This window comes from Pan troglodytes, chromosome 15 (assembly GCF_028858775.2).
Source record: "Pan troglodytes isolate AG18354 chromosome 15, NHGRI_mPanTro3-v2.0_pri, whole genome shotgun sequence".
Classification (NCBI taxonomy): Eukaryota; Metazoa; Chordata; class Mammalia; order Primates; family Hominidae; genus Pan; species Pan troglodytes.
In genome coordinates, this window is record NC_072413.2 from 36037071 (window position 1) to 36052157 (window position 15087).

At 35.8% G+C, this 15087-nt stretch overlaps 1 protein-coding gene across 2 annotated transcripts in view; it reads left to right on the plus strand.

Annotated features, from left to right (window-relative positions):
- Positions 1-15087, plus strand: part of TTC6 (tetratricopeptide repeat domain 6) — a 248209-nt gene that overhangs the window by 210150 nt on the left and 22972 nt on the right. For both annotated transcript variants that reach the window (XM_054665996.2, XM_054665997.2), the window contains 6 exons: positions 249-383; positions 1926-2075; positions 2884-3024; positions 4303-4416; positions 7888-8007; positions 13146-13219. In XM_054665996.2, coding sequence (XP_054521971.2) covers positions 249-383; positions 1926-2075; positions 2884-3024; positions 4303-4416; positions 7888-8007; positions 13146-13219 — 734 coding nt within the window. The remainder of the gene's footprint in view (positions 1-248; positions 384-1925; positions 2076-2883; positions 3025-4302; positions 4417-7887; positions 8008-13145; positions 13220-15087) is intronic.

Sequence of the window (15087 nt, forward strand, 5' to 3'; positions counted from 1 at the left end):
AGCCTGCTTAAGTACTGGCTTGTAGGATAGGCACCTGGGTGGGACTCATGAGGGTAAGACTTCTGAACTGGGTTCTCTTCTTGTAGTGTACTGACAAGACCTGTAACTTCACCAGGTCTGTTTGTCCCCAGATAAAGTAAGAGTAGAGGTGTGTGCTCTGTGCTCCTTTTAACATATAAGGCTGTAACGTTAAATCAATAGTGGAAAGAAACATTTCTTGCCCCCTCCCTGCTTTTTTATCATTATAGGAAGCTGTGGAAGTGCTTAAGAAGGCTTTGGATGCCATTTCTCATTCTGATAAAGGACCAGATGCCACAGCAATTTCAGCAGACTGTCTGTATAACTTGGGTCTTTGTTACATGGAGGAAGGCAATTTACAAATGGTATTTCGTGTATTTAGGAATATAGATTATTTGTGATTTTAGAGACTGGTTGCTTGTATGCAATTCTGTTTCTGAAGGCCACCTATACAGTGGGCAACCGGTCCAAAGCTGCTTATGAAGCTTGGCTTGTTATAGTCAATCTGCACCCTGCAACACCTAGGACATTGTTTTATTTAATCAACATGTTTTATTTGATGCTTGTTTGTCAACAATATTCTAAAGATTAATATGCGTTTCCCACCAGAACAATAAATCTAACTGCAGGAAATTATTACAGTAAAATAATTTTATCACAGTAGTATGAATTCACTTATTAAATTTTAAGTATTTTAAGTGCTTTAACATAATGTAGAATAAATGGAAAAGATTAGGGCTTTCTGGCTTTTGTTATTGATCATTGAACAATTCAAATCAGATTGAAACTGGTTGTTAAGATGGCCAGATTTACTGAAAAACAGTTGATTCAATTATTACATATTTATCCAGTCTTTGGTGATTTTAGGCAATTCTTTACTTCAGACTTGTCACTGATATGACAAATATGTAAAATAATTGATACTATCCAATGGCTAACGTTGGATATTCTACAACTCTATCTCAAGACACACACACACACACACACACACACACAAACACACACACATCATTCTAATTCTTATGTTCGTGGGGTGGACATTGTTTTAAACTGGTATTGGTATAAATGAAAAAAGAGGTGCACTTGATTAGTTGTTCTATTAAGATATGCCAGTAAATATGAGACAAATTACAAATATTTTACATGTTTTTAGTCCTTTTGAACAACCAGAGCAAACTCAGCTTTGCTTTAAAATGCGGGGAAAAATTTTAGAGTTCTATTGTTCTGAAGTGTTTTTTTGTTTGTTTGTTTGTTTGTTTGTTTTTTGAGATGGAGTCTCGCTCTGTCGCCAGGCTGGAGTGCAGTGGCGCGATCTCGGCTCACTGCAACCTCTGCCTCCCAGTTTCAAGCGATTCTCCTGCCTCAGCCTCCCGAGTAGCTGGGATTACAGGCTCACGCCACCGCACCTGGCTAATTTTTGTAGTTTTTAGTAGAGATGGAGTTTCACCATGTTGGCCAGGATGGTCTTCATCTTTTCACCTCATGATCCGCCCGCCTTGGTCTCCCAAAGTGCTGGGATTGCAGGAATGAGCCACCACGCCTGGCCTGTTCTGAAGTTTTATAATGATGCATTTGCTGGATCCTAATGAAAAATAAATGTGCTGGTTGTGATTTCTTTGAAGCAATGAAATCTGAAGAATAATTAAAATTATACCACCTGAAATATTGTAATCTAACAATATGGATTATGTAGACCTAGTCTGCCTTTAATTATAATAATCAACCCTACTTGTTTCTAAATATTAGTTTTGTTTGTTCCATGAGGTCCATTAGGAGAAATGTATTTAAAATAATCCAAAAATAGAGTGAAACTTTTCAACAATAATTATATACTGTAATTCGTTAACATTTTAAAACAATATATTATATCACTAAATGGTTTGCATTTTGACAATATGCTCCTGTAGGCTTTTGATTCTTTTACAAAAGCTGTGAAAGCAAATCCAGATTTTGCAGAAAGCTTTTATCAGCGAGGGCTTTGTAAAGTGAAACTCCACAAGGATAGCTCGATTCTGGATTTTAATCGTGCAATTACCCTCAATCCAAAACATTACCAGGTATTTAAACAGATGTTTTTAGTGAGTTGGAAAGTGTTAAGTTTGGTAAAACTATTAAATCTTTTATGTGCCATTGTTACTAATTACCAACAATCAGTTTCTTATACCTACTTTTCACTTAACTTTATTTTCATAATCCAAATAGCTGTATTTCTCCTTAAACTAAAAGTATTATTTCCATCAGTGATATTCTGATATATATAAACGTATCTGTGAATGTGATATATGTAAATATTAATGTGGCTATTAATAATTTAAAGTTTATGTACTCATTAATTTTACTTACTTTTTGATGTTACATAGATTCCTGCCTTTTAATAGACTATACAGGCAACACAAAATTCAGTAGGTGAAGTTTGATTGCATCTTGATTTTAGGAATCTGTGAAATTTGATTCTGGTCTAAATGTTAAATTATTTTAGGAAATTTCTATAAGTTATCTTGGATATATAATGGCAGTGTGGTTATGTACGAGAATGTCTTTTTTTCACAGGAGATGCATACTGGAGGACTTGGGGTAAAGTATTACCATATCTACAACTTGTTTTCCAATAGTGCAGAAACAAATAGATAAATATGGCAAAATGTTAATAATTATTAACCCCAGGTGATAGGTATTTATCATTCTTTCAATTATTCTGTGTCCTTTGAAATTTTTTTCTAATAAAAGAAAAATTTTAAAAAGACTATATTTTAATACCCTTTTTGGGAGGCATAGATTTGTTCCAAGTATCATATATTTTGGTAGAATTGGTGCTTTTACTAAAGCAGCCATTCCTGCTTTCTCTCTCTCTCTCTCTCTGAATAGGCATATTTAAGCCGAGTAGCATTCTATGGTTTAAAAGGCAGGTATTCCAAAGCAATCTTGAATTGTAACAAGGCTATTAAAATTTACCCTGAAAGCGTACGTGCCTATCTCTACAGAGGAGTTCTGAAATACTACAACAAGGTAGGGCCATTTACTGCCTGGTTTACCAAAATTTTAGGGTGGGCAGATTCTCTTATGCTAGGCAGGGGACTCACTTACTTTTTTTCTACGTGGTTGGGAATCACTATGATATGAAGGGCAGAACTACATAGAAAACTTTACACTTTCCCAATTCATAATTTTTTCACAAAATAATGGTATTTATTTTTGACATTTACATTTTAAATAACATTTATTATTTATTTTTATTAAGAATGTAGCATATATTCATTGTAGACAATTTGGAAAAATATGGAAGGGAATAAAAGATTATTATCTCACCATCAATGATAATTCCTGGGTGCATTTAGCATATTTGTATTCAGTGTTTTATTTTCCTCATAATATATGATATATATTTTCCAAAATTTGGACTATGCTACTTATATAACTTGTGTGGTGCCCTGCTTTTTACACTTAATCTTTGAAGGTAATATTTTGCTGACTGCATAATATTCCACGATAATTTATTTTAAATTACTTTATTGTTGAACTTTTTGATTGTTTTTAAAATTTTTACTATTATTACTATTTAAAATAATATAGTTACATACAACTGAGAACAAAATTACTGCTTGGGTTTATGATTGGTTCTTAAACAGAAGTTACTGGGTTAAAAGGTGTGAGTGGCACCATTGATATGTGATACTGCACTGAATACTTTATTTCTCTCTACTTTTCTTTTCTGATCTTTCTTTGTAGCTATTTTATATGAAATATTTTGCAAATAATACCTTAAAGCAAAGGTAAGACCTTGCATTATGTGTTAATTCTATGAAAATTACTATCTATAGAAATGGGTGATATAAGATATCAGAGAAGAATCAAAGAGGAAGCAAAAGAGAACGTGGGTAGAAAACATGACGATTATGTGATATGATAGTCAGAGTGACAGAAGCAAGCAAGCACTGGTGAATGTTTGCTGCATTAATATGGGTGGCTTTATTTTATTTTACCTAGAAGTATGATTTTCTCCTTGCCATATACCAACATTGGTAATAAAATATTTGCCTAAATTAAAGTTGTTGATATATTTAATTTTGTTTGCAGGTAAGAGAAACTATGATGATAATTTCTACCAGGAGATTTTCTTAATTAACTCTGTGAAAGATTAGCTTCAATGTCTTAATTTCACAGATGATACAAAGAATGGTTAAATGAGTGTTTCAAAAACTCTGATAGAAACAAGAATTTATTTTATGATTAAATTTCAGTCCATTATGATTTTCCTTTCTCACATAATTACTTTTTTCTTTTTAGACTTATAAGCTAGCAATTACAGATTTAACTACAGCTATCAGCATGGACAAAAATAGTTATATAGCATTTTATAACAGAGCATTATGTTACACCAAGATAAGGGAACTTCAAATGGTAAGATGACCATTTTAGTAAACAATGTGTTTAAAGTGTTTAATAAATAACATGCATTTAATAGCTTGTTGATTTCAATCAATAAATATTTAATAAACAATATGTTAAAGCATTTGTAAACTCGTTTAAGGCATTTATAAAGTATTTTCTTATTACTTCTGCTACAATTTTCAAAAGGAATTCCTAGGAAATACACACATATAAAACTTAAGAAACCAAAGAACCATTTCAAAGAATATTTAATTTCTTTGTTGGTGCTCACCAAATTTTCTTATATAATTTCTGAAAGAAGTCAAATGAAAAATTAAGTTGATAATGCTTATAGAAGCATTTAAAGGCATTTATAAATTAAATACATTACATAATTATCAATTGAATAAATGTTTCTACCATATGCAGAATTTTTTTTTTTTTTTTTTTTTTTTTTTTGAGACGGAGTCTCACTCTGTTGCCCAGGCTGGAGTGCAGTGGCATGATCTCGGCTCACTGCAACCTCTGCCTCCCGGGTTCACGCCATTCTCCCGCCTCAGCCTCCTAAGTAGCTGGGACTACAGGCACCCCCAACCATGCCCTGCTAATTTTTTGTATTTTTAGTAGAGACAGGGTTTCACCATGTTAGCCAGAATGGTCTCAATCTCCTGACCTCGTGATCCGCCTGCCTTGGCCTCCCAAAGTGCAGAATTTTTAAAGCAGTAGCAATCACTAGCAATATTGTGGTTTCAAAATTTTAATATTAGCTATAGCAGTTTGTGTAGGCATTCTTTTGTTTGGTCCTCAGACCACACATGTAGCAGGGAGGATGGAGTGATGGTTTTCAGCTCCAGGGACCAGTGACCAGGTTTGGCCTATATTTTGAAGGCCTGTGGGCTGCAGCAAACCTTTTTTTCCATTTGTCTTGATCCAGCATCTACCTGTGCAAACTCTTGTTTATATTTTGTAATCTTACCTACTCTCTTCTGTCTTGTCGGTTTGGTCCCTTTTCAATGAGGATTCCTCACTGGGGAGCAGCTAGTCTTGTGGTCTTTCAGTGTAGTGTCCCATCCTCTTTCTCTGTTACTTGTCTCCCTCTCCTTATTCCTGCCCATGTCCATAGTAAATGACGCATTCTTTTAAAAGGCTAGGTCACATTCCCGCTGTTCTGTGTTCACACGCTCTCCATTCTGTGAAACGTGGACAGTGAAATCTGTTTAAAACATTTAGTAATTTAGAAATGTACAAGCTTTAGAAGGGAAGTTGAGAAACATTGTCTCTACCTGAGAGGATGTAAAATTCCTGGTAACCAGATTATCAGGTTTCCTCCAGAAATGTTGATAAATGAATAGCTAATTTTTAACAAGGGGATTGTTAAGATGCTAGGAGCTGATTGAAAGATCATTTATTAGAGTGACCTGCACAACAGGGGCCTTTGAGGATTCCCTCCCCAACCCCATTCCTGCCGGAAAGGTAACCCTGAATAGGAAAACAATGGGCTGGGGCGAGGAGGGAACACCCATTGTTTTGTTATCTTAGATATGCGAAAGAGCCAGTGCCCTGTTAATTAAGAAAATGCAAAACTACCTAAATCAAGTACAACTGAATTACGATAATAAAATATTGGTGATTTCAGAGCTGCCAGGATTCTGAAGCATTTCATCCAATCTGCTCACTTTACAGATGAGGAAATGGAAGTAGGGAGAGGTTTGAAAACCCATCCAAGTCGCACAGAGAGAGTTAGTGACCTGTACTGGTGTCCACACATTTGTTTGCTTCTGGGTTAACAGTGTTTAGGTGGCTTTGTAAAACCGTCTGACCTCCAGCATGTGGACTGGATGTCATTAAGCAGTGTGTCCTCCTCCCTTGCTGTCTCCCTCCACCTGTTTCTCAGCATTCCCGCCATCCCTAGCCTGAGAAAAACCAAGTAACTTTCTGCAGAAAATGCACTTAGGCATTCTCACAAGATATAGTTTCATAAAAACTAAGGGAAGATCAATTCTGGTTCTAACACTTTATATTAATAAAAATACTGAACAGTTACCACTTATTTAGGGCTTATTGTGTGACAGGAACTGAGCTAAATGCTTCACTGACATACAATCAAAATATTTTTAAGCAGATCCTTACAACAATATGATGAATTTTTAACACCCCAATTTTGCAGATGAGGAAGCTAAGGCTTAGTGTTAAGTGATTTTCCCCAAATCAAGGGGCTATTAATGATAACAGAGGCATGGCACAAATCCAGGAGAGGCCAAGGCCCTGACCCCTCCTCTTAATCAAAACCTGTGTGCTCCCATCCCTACCCCTTACCCTCGTTGACCTTTACGAAATCTTATTTCCCAGTTTTTATTTCCTCCTGTATTGCAGATTCAGCTGCTTAGTGGATCTCCAAGGCATCATACTGGTTTCACATAATGTGACTTAGTAAAAGAAAAATGTTAGACAATTTGTGGCTAATATTCTAGGTTTGGTTTTTTCTTTTTTGACTAATACTACTGATTTTTTTTATAGTCCTGGCAATTTTTATTTTTAATTATGCCACAACATACCTATAGGATCTTTAATTGCACATTTTTTAAAGACACTTGAGCACGCAACATTAGGAAACACCAGAGGAGGGCAAATGAGCAAATATAAAATGCTCTTTGTCATTTTCAGTTGGCAGATGCTACAGGCATAATAAGATTTAGCCCTTTTCTGATCAGACCATATGGCTCTTTTGGACAGAATGTTCAGTAGGAAAATGATTTAAGAGATTCAGCTCCAACCCAAGTTTAGGATGCTTCTAGTACCTGGTACAGAGTAGAAACCAGTAAAATCTTGTTTAGTCAGTGAATGTAAAAAAAACCAAAAAGGTAAAAGTAATGGAGAAGGGTCTGAGTTGATTCTGATTACACTATGTGTCTTTTAAAAAATGAATATATTTATCAAAATATTTTGAGGTAGCTTTCCTACAAGTGCTTATTTGTTAGTTTTAAGATCTATTTTCATTGATTCATGATTTTTTCATTGGATACAAATTTATTGAATGCATGCTATGTGCAGGCTTGATTCTTGTTACTGGGCTTAAAACAGTGAACAAAATGGATAAGCTCTGGCCTCACAGAGCTTAGGAAAACAATACAACACTAAAAAGAAATTACATTTTTAATGGTAATCACAGCAACAGTCATTTGATGAAACTACCGAGTCGAGGCAGAATGTTAAGTCCCTCCCTTCCAGCCTGTACACCAGTGAAAATGTATAGGGTGACTTGTAGGTAAAACATGAAATGCAAGCACAGTGTGCACTGCTTATTGGAAAGTATCAAGGTCCATCATACATTTTACCTAAGGGTACCCTTTAAATCTAACATATGATTATTTTGGCCATAAATTATAAAACAAATTGAAGAACTAACCATTGGGTCCTAGTTTGGACATAAATACATTTGTCCATAGCCAATGAATTCAGGCTCTAAAAAGTTGAATCTATGTTACAAATGATTATTTTTAGGCATTAACAGATTATGGAATTGTGCTGCTTCTTGATGCTACAGAAACTGTAAAACTAAATACCTTCCTTAATCGTGGACTCATCTATGTAGAACTAGACCAGTATGGCTTTGCACTAGAGGTAAGCCTTCCTGTTATGTAACCCACTTGATTTTGCACATTGACTTCTGAGAACTAGTGAACAAGATTTTATTATTATCAACTGGCAATATTAATGAGTGGTAGCTCAACTTTAGCAAGAATTCTATTAAAATACTTGAAATGACTAATAGGCTCTTTGAAAAAAATGTATATTTTTGCTTTGTTTGGATTACAGATAAACAGCCAATACATTTTTAAACATTTCTAATTTGATCAAGACCATCACTTCTCTTAAGGGAGTACAGACAAAACTCAAGTTACTTAGTAAATAAAATGATTCCTGTAACGTGTACTCTGCTGTTTAGTGGTAACTTTCTCAAAATTTTCCTCTTTTCCCTTTGCAAATATAGCAAAATAAATCTGTTTCAAACAGGGCAGGAAATAGTTACTCAGAATGGGCTACTGGTAACAGGCTTTAAAGTGAGTGGTGACAGGCATTCAGAATCATACTAGAAAAAAGTATAGGCAAGGTTTTCAAAAGAAACAGGTAGTTTAAAATGTATTTCATTAAAGAATTATTAAATAAAATTCATCATTGTCATTTTTAACTTTTTATTTTTATTGTCTGTTTGTAACTCTTGGATTAAGAAACAGAAGGTAAAAATTAAATAGCAATTTGAGATATATAGTTAAATAATAACAGTTTTGCTTCTTTGTTTCTGAGGAACTGCAACATAACATTATGGAGTGGAGTGCATCCTGTTCTTTTCACCTCCCAAGATGATTATTTTTCTATTTCTGGAGTCATTTGTTTGAGATTCTGTCCAAATAATCATTTACCTTTGAGGAAGTTTACACTATGAATAAATGTAATCCCAATGTTTGAATACCTTTAAGCTTTTTGATATATTAAAAATATTTTTGAGCTGTATCACTAGGTATACCCTCAGGTAGATGGAAGTAAAGAACCTCCCTGTTTGTAGTAGGCAAGAAAACGAATGGGCAACAGTGTTTAGGTGGAGAGAGTGAGATAGTGGAGGTGGGGAACAAGGGACTGCAGCTGTTAGAGAATTAAATGCAAGGCCCATGATATTCTCTGAATAAAGATTTATTTAGTACTAAGCAACCACTAAACAACTATTGCACAGTTGCTACACACCGGGTCCTCAACAATGCTGCCCAATTTATAATTGTAACTTACAGAGGAAGAAACTGGTATTCAAAAGAGGTTAAATAAGGTCTTTCCACAGTAAGTACTGGGGTAAGATCTGAACTCAGAACTCACTCGATTCCAAATTCTGTCTTCTTTCAGGCAAAGCGCTGGCGTTAATATATGGAGATAAATGAGACAGAGTTCCAGTCTTTGAGGAGCTGATGGTCTAGGGAGAGTCATTCTTGTCCCCTCTTTCCTCACACCCCACATCTGACCCATTAGCAAGTCCAGTCAGCTCTACCACTAAAGCATATTTTGAATTAAATCATTTCTCATAATTGCCACTGCTATCTTCCTTTCAACCAGTAAGAACTGGGGCAAGAGCAGAACTCAGGTTTCAGAACTGAATCATCTCTCTCCTGGACTACTGTAGTAGCTTCCCAACTGGCTTAAGGTTCCACTCTTGCCCCTCTACATGCTATTCTCTAAACAGATGCTAGAGAAATCTCTTAAAAATATAAAGTAGATCAAGTTATTCCTTTGCTCAAAACCCTCTGATGGCTTCCCATCACACTTAGAATAAAATCTGAACTCTTGACTGTGGCCGAGCAAGACCTTACTTGATATGACTGCTGCTCACCTCTGATCTCATTGTCAAACATTCTCTTCTCTCCACTAGTCATGCCACCCTGGCCTTTTCTTATTCCTTGGAAATGCTGGGCTCCCTTGCTGCCCCAGGCCCTTTACATGAGCGAGTCCCTATGCATACAGCACTCTTCCTCCTGATCTGTGTATGAGTCATGCCCTTGTTTCATTTAGGTTTCTGCTGAAATGTGACCTCTTCAGTCAAAAAGGTAGAAAATAAACTAAAATGGAATATAAAAAAATATTAAAAGAATCCCAAATAAGTCTAGGAAGGGGAAGCAGAGGAACAGAAATGGAGGAAACCAGCAGAAAAGAAATAATAAAATAGTAGACCAAAATCCAGCCACACCAGTAGTTATATTAAATGGAAATAGTCAAAATACAACAATGAAAATCATGATAATGTCCGATTGGAATTTTGTAAAAGTGCCAACTATATTTTGGCAACCAAAAACACATTTGAAATATAGTGATATAGATAGGTAACAACAAAAAGCTGGAAAAGATATGCCACAGAAACAAATTGAAAGCAAAAAATTCGATTTTTCTCTATGTGAAGTTAAAAAATTAAAACAACTAAAAAAAGATGTGGGCAGGGGAAGAAGCAATGAAATATATAAGACTGAGTAATTAGAGGTCTGCATGAAAAACCAAGAGAAAGCAGAATCTTTAAAAACAGTTTTAGTGGGAAAGATTGATTAACAGAGAAGCTGACTAGCTTGAGTGCTGAAAACATTAGTTGAGAGCTGTATGCCCTTCATAGGAACACTTTGTTCAGGAAGCATTTTGACTGGGCTTGTTTGTGAAGTTAATGGCTAAGTTAACCAGAAGTTAATGGGTTAAGAACATTTGTTTTCCTCTTTTCCCTCTTGAAAACCTACCAAGATAATAGTAAAGGAATAAAAAAAGATATAATGCTGCAAGGTTACAGATAGTAGAGGAGAGATGTTCAGGCACCTCAAACTGCCATTCTCGATCTAAATGCCTCAAACTTAAATATAAATGGGTAGCCAAGGATCAAAGCTTAAGGGAAATGAAATAGAGACTAAAACAAACAAACAAACAGGTAATCATAAGTGTATAGCAGTGGTCCCCAACCTTTTTGGTACCAGGGACCAGTTTCATGGAAGATAATTTTTTCAGGGGATTCAGGTGGCAGGGTGGCGGGGTGATGGTTTCGGGATGAAACTGTTCCACCTCCAATCATGGGGCATTAGATTCTCATAAGGGGCACATAACCTAGATCCTCACATGCACAGTTCACAATAGGGTTTGCACTCCTATGAGAATCCAGTGCTGCTGCTGATCTGACAGGAGGCACAGCTCAGGCAGTAATGCTTACCTGTGGCTCACCTCCTGCTGTGATTGAGATGTAAGACTGAGATGGAGATTGAGATTGAGATGTAGATCTACATCTCATATACCAGGGGTCCCCAACCCCTGGTATATAGAGCTGATGGGAGAAGGGGAGGCATGTGAAGTGGTAGTGTGAGACAGCTAAATTCTATTCTATGTGGTACACATTAGTGGCTGTGTGGTTTGTTATTTATCATCCTTATATTAGAGAGATAATTAATGCAGAAGAGAAAAATTATAATATTAAATAACAGTGGCTAACTTTATTCTAAGTAATGCTAATAGTCATCTTTTATGTCTATTGTTGATAATTACTGCCTAATTACCATGTAGTATAATAATGATTATATATAGAGAGTCAAGTTCACTTTTGAAAGTTTCATCTGATTACAAAACTAAATTTATTTTAGCCTTTTAAGTTACATGGTCATCCTTGAAACTTCCAAAATTAATGGGAATGTTTGTAATAAAGCTCACTTACACTTGTAAGTTTGCCTTAATTTTAGCAAAAAAAAAAAAATCCTCCTAGAGAGATGTCTGGAAGCATTTTATTAGATTATATTTGATCAGACAATAATTAAAAAAATTTTCTTCCAAATAGTTCCATTTGGTGTCAAATATGCTTCTTGAATCAATGTGGGGTGTCCACATCTACAGATTGGTCTGTGACTAATACTGCGTCCTCCAGCAGGATCTCTGAGTGCTCAGATTAACCTTAATACTCCCTCTTCCACCCCCAATAATAGCAGAAAATTTATCCTACCCTTCAAAGACAGCCTCTTCCCTCTGACATAGCCAGGGAGGGTTTGTGGAAGGGAGGAGGAGGGGGAGGGAGAGAGAGAGTGTGGGCTTTGATTAGCTCCTTTCTGGCTGGGTAGTGTCCTTTGGGGCTGCAGATTTCTGCTGTCTGGCTTCTAGGAAGGAAGCCTGGAGGGATTTCCTTTTGCCACTCCACAGAAGAGTGTAATATTCCCCACTGCTCTGCTTGATCAAGTGAAATCACAACAAATACTTTCCAGGAAGATTCCGGCTGAAGCAGTCTTCTGGGGAAAAAGCAGTGCTATTTTCATTCCTTCATAGATTCAGGACTCTTTCAGAAGCCCTTCCTATATTATAGCAATCAGTAAAATCAATCTACATCTCATATATAAAACGTATGTAAATATCATGCAGTTGACATGATATAATATTTTGTTTTGCCGTTATATATTTAAATATTTTCTTAATTTAAATGTAGCGATGTTCTTATTTTACTTTAGGCCTCAAATATTTCTGTAGGACTTTGAAAAGCCATGAGCTTCAGACGCTGTCCCTGGGGCCTGATAAAGGAAAGAGCTCTGGGCTACGGTGGCAGGATCTCTTGTGGACTTAGCCCTTCCAGTGCTTTGAAACAGCCTCTTCCTAGGGGCCACTGGGATCCTTCCCAGCTGACTTCCCTAACTTCGGATCTGGGGATTAGAGTTTCCATTTCTCCCTTGCAGGAGAGCTTATGGATCCTTGACAAGAGACAATTTCTCACCAGAAGTGTGGATTCCAAAGGCAGGAGCAGCCCCAGCTCATCCACACAGACCCTTTCCCCAACCTGGATGCCTGCTTGTCCTATAGTCGCATAACATCAAAGGTTCTCTCCCGGTGCATTTCCTTTTCTGTCTAGATAGAGAAGTCTCCAGAGGAGTTCACTGGGAATAAACAATAGAAAGCAAATAAATGAGATAGATACCTCATTACCCACTGCAGGTCAAAACCATAGGAAAAATCCCCATTCTTGAGTAGAGACCAGTAGTACAAGATTCTGAGTGAGTCTACAATAATAGGTTGCCTTTGTTTCATCTGTTCTTATTTGATGTGATACTACAAGGAAAATATAAAGTTTTAGAAAGATGTGTATTTTAATGCTTGTGTCACATGTATTTAGGAAGATGTATATCTTAATGCTTGTGTCATTGTGGAATCACAGAAGGAAGTTTAAGATAGCACATAAAATAATGTTGCAAAATTAACAAAAGCTCATAACATTATTTCAGGATTTTAAACAAGCTGCACTGATAAGCCGGACTAACGGGAGCCTTTGTCACGCCACTGCCATGTGCCATCACAGGTATGGAGTGCAATTGATGTCAAAGTGGAATCAAGCAGGACCATCAGACTTATCTAATTATCACCCCATAAACAAGCCAGGAGAGAATGGAAGAAACTGGGAGAAATTGTGAATGTGATAGAGTACAAAAATGGGGAGGGACACAAAGAGTTCCCTGTGTAGACACGGGGACCACACTTAGTGTTCCTCAGCACCCTTCTGCCTTCTAATAGACTGTTTTACACAAATGAGCAGGCAAATGCTTCCATCATGGCATTGGGCAGAGTTCACCTGAGCCAAGCATAGGTGCTGGGAAAGGATCGTGGCAATATGTAGAATAAAATTATGCATAGCTCGAAATATCTAAGCATAAAATAATTTATTTTGTTCGTAAAGTGGGACTATTATAAAGTCTCTTTCCTGGAAGAAAGGGTGATTTTTAAAAATTATGCATTTTTAAGATAATTTTGCATTTAAAAACATAACTAAATCTAATACTAAGTAAAAAACACCAGGAAATATCTATAAAAATCACAATACTTAAAGCAAAATCACTTCTTCCTGGGTTTATTATAAAAATAAGTTATAGAAGAAGAGATGAAAACACTTACATAAGGTTAAAATATAGAAGATAATCAGCTTAAAATATATTCTGAAATAATATTATAGTATATAGACTTTGTTAGCCATAATGTTTATGTTTCTACATATATATTTTACATCATAAAATTAACTTTTGGTAATTTTGCTTTTAAAATTATTGAGATTCAGCCTGTGAGGATTTTAATTTGTGATGAAATGTATTTGGTTAAATAATAGTTTATAGCTTTTTTTCCCCTAAGAAACAAATAATACCAGTTAATTTGGAGGATTAAGTTAGAATAGTTCCAAATTATGTAGACTGGGCTGTATAAATACCCAGTTTAGAGAGTGAAACATAGTTTGAATTATTTAGGAAATTGACATCCTTTTCTCTTTGAGGACATATATAGTACAGCTACATTTTCCTATGAAAGTTTTTTTTTTAATTTTATGAGCAGAGTAATACCATAACTGGAACTTCTGACGGTGTCTTTGTGTTAAAAGGCCTAAACTGGTCTCAGACCTTTCATTTTGTACAGACAGCAAAACCCGGTCTTACCGTTGTCTATTTTAATCCAGCAACCTTTGTACAATCTATCTCTATTGTCATTCTTAAGAAGAGATGGAATAACGATGACTGATGTATTTATTTTGGTGGGTGGGTGAAGACCAAAAGTGTCCGAGCTTGTTGCATTCTGTTAAAACTAAAAACAGGCTCCAAAACTACTCTCTACCTCACTCCTATGTTTAGCAGCCATTAGAGCCAGTAAATTTCTCTGTATGTCAGTTCACAATCTCTTTTATGAAATGTAATCACTGGGTATATACGGGAGAGCCTCCTTAAGCTGATACTGCTTTGCAATTCCAAATAACCAACTTTCATAACCCAACTAGAATCTCTATTGTTCTTTAATAAAAGTAGAATTTAAATCAACTGTAAACCTCTGAAAACTCAGAGTCCCAGTTCCGCGTGTTTCGAGTTCTAAGTTTTGCTGAATTTCACAATATGGAGTGTTTAGTGATTGGTTATATTTATTTCAGGAAAAATATTTTTTGCTTTTCTAGGTGAGCTATAACAACCTTATACCACAGATGCATGGACTGTAACTATGGGGATTCATTCCTGATGTGTCTTACAGTAGGGAAAGTAAACATTTTCTCATTAGGAAAAATTCTTTAAATACATAAATTTTTAAATTTTAAGGCTTTGATCTTTGATCTCGTGGGGTTGCAGACTTTTGAAGTATCCTTTGTATATCTCTGGTTCTCACTCTTGTGGTTGCTAGGAGACAACATTCCTTAGGCTT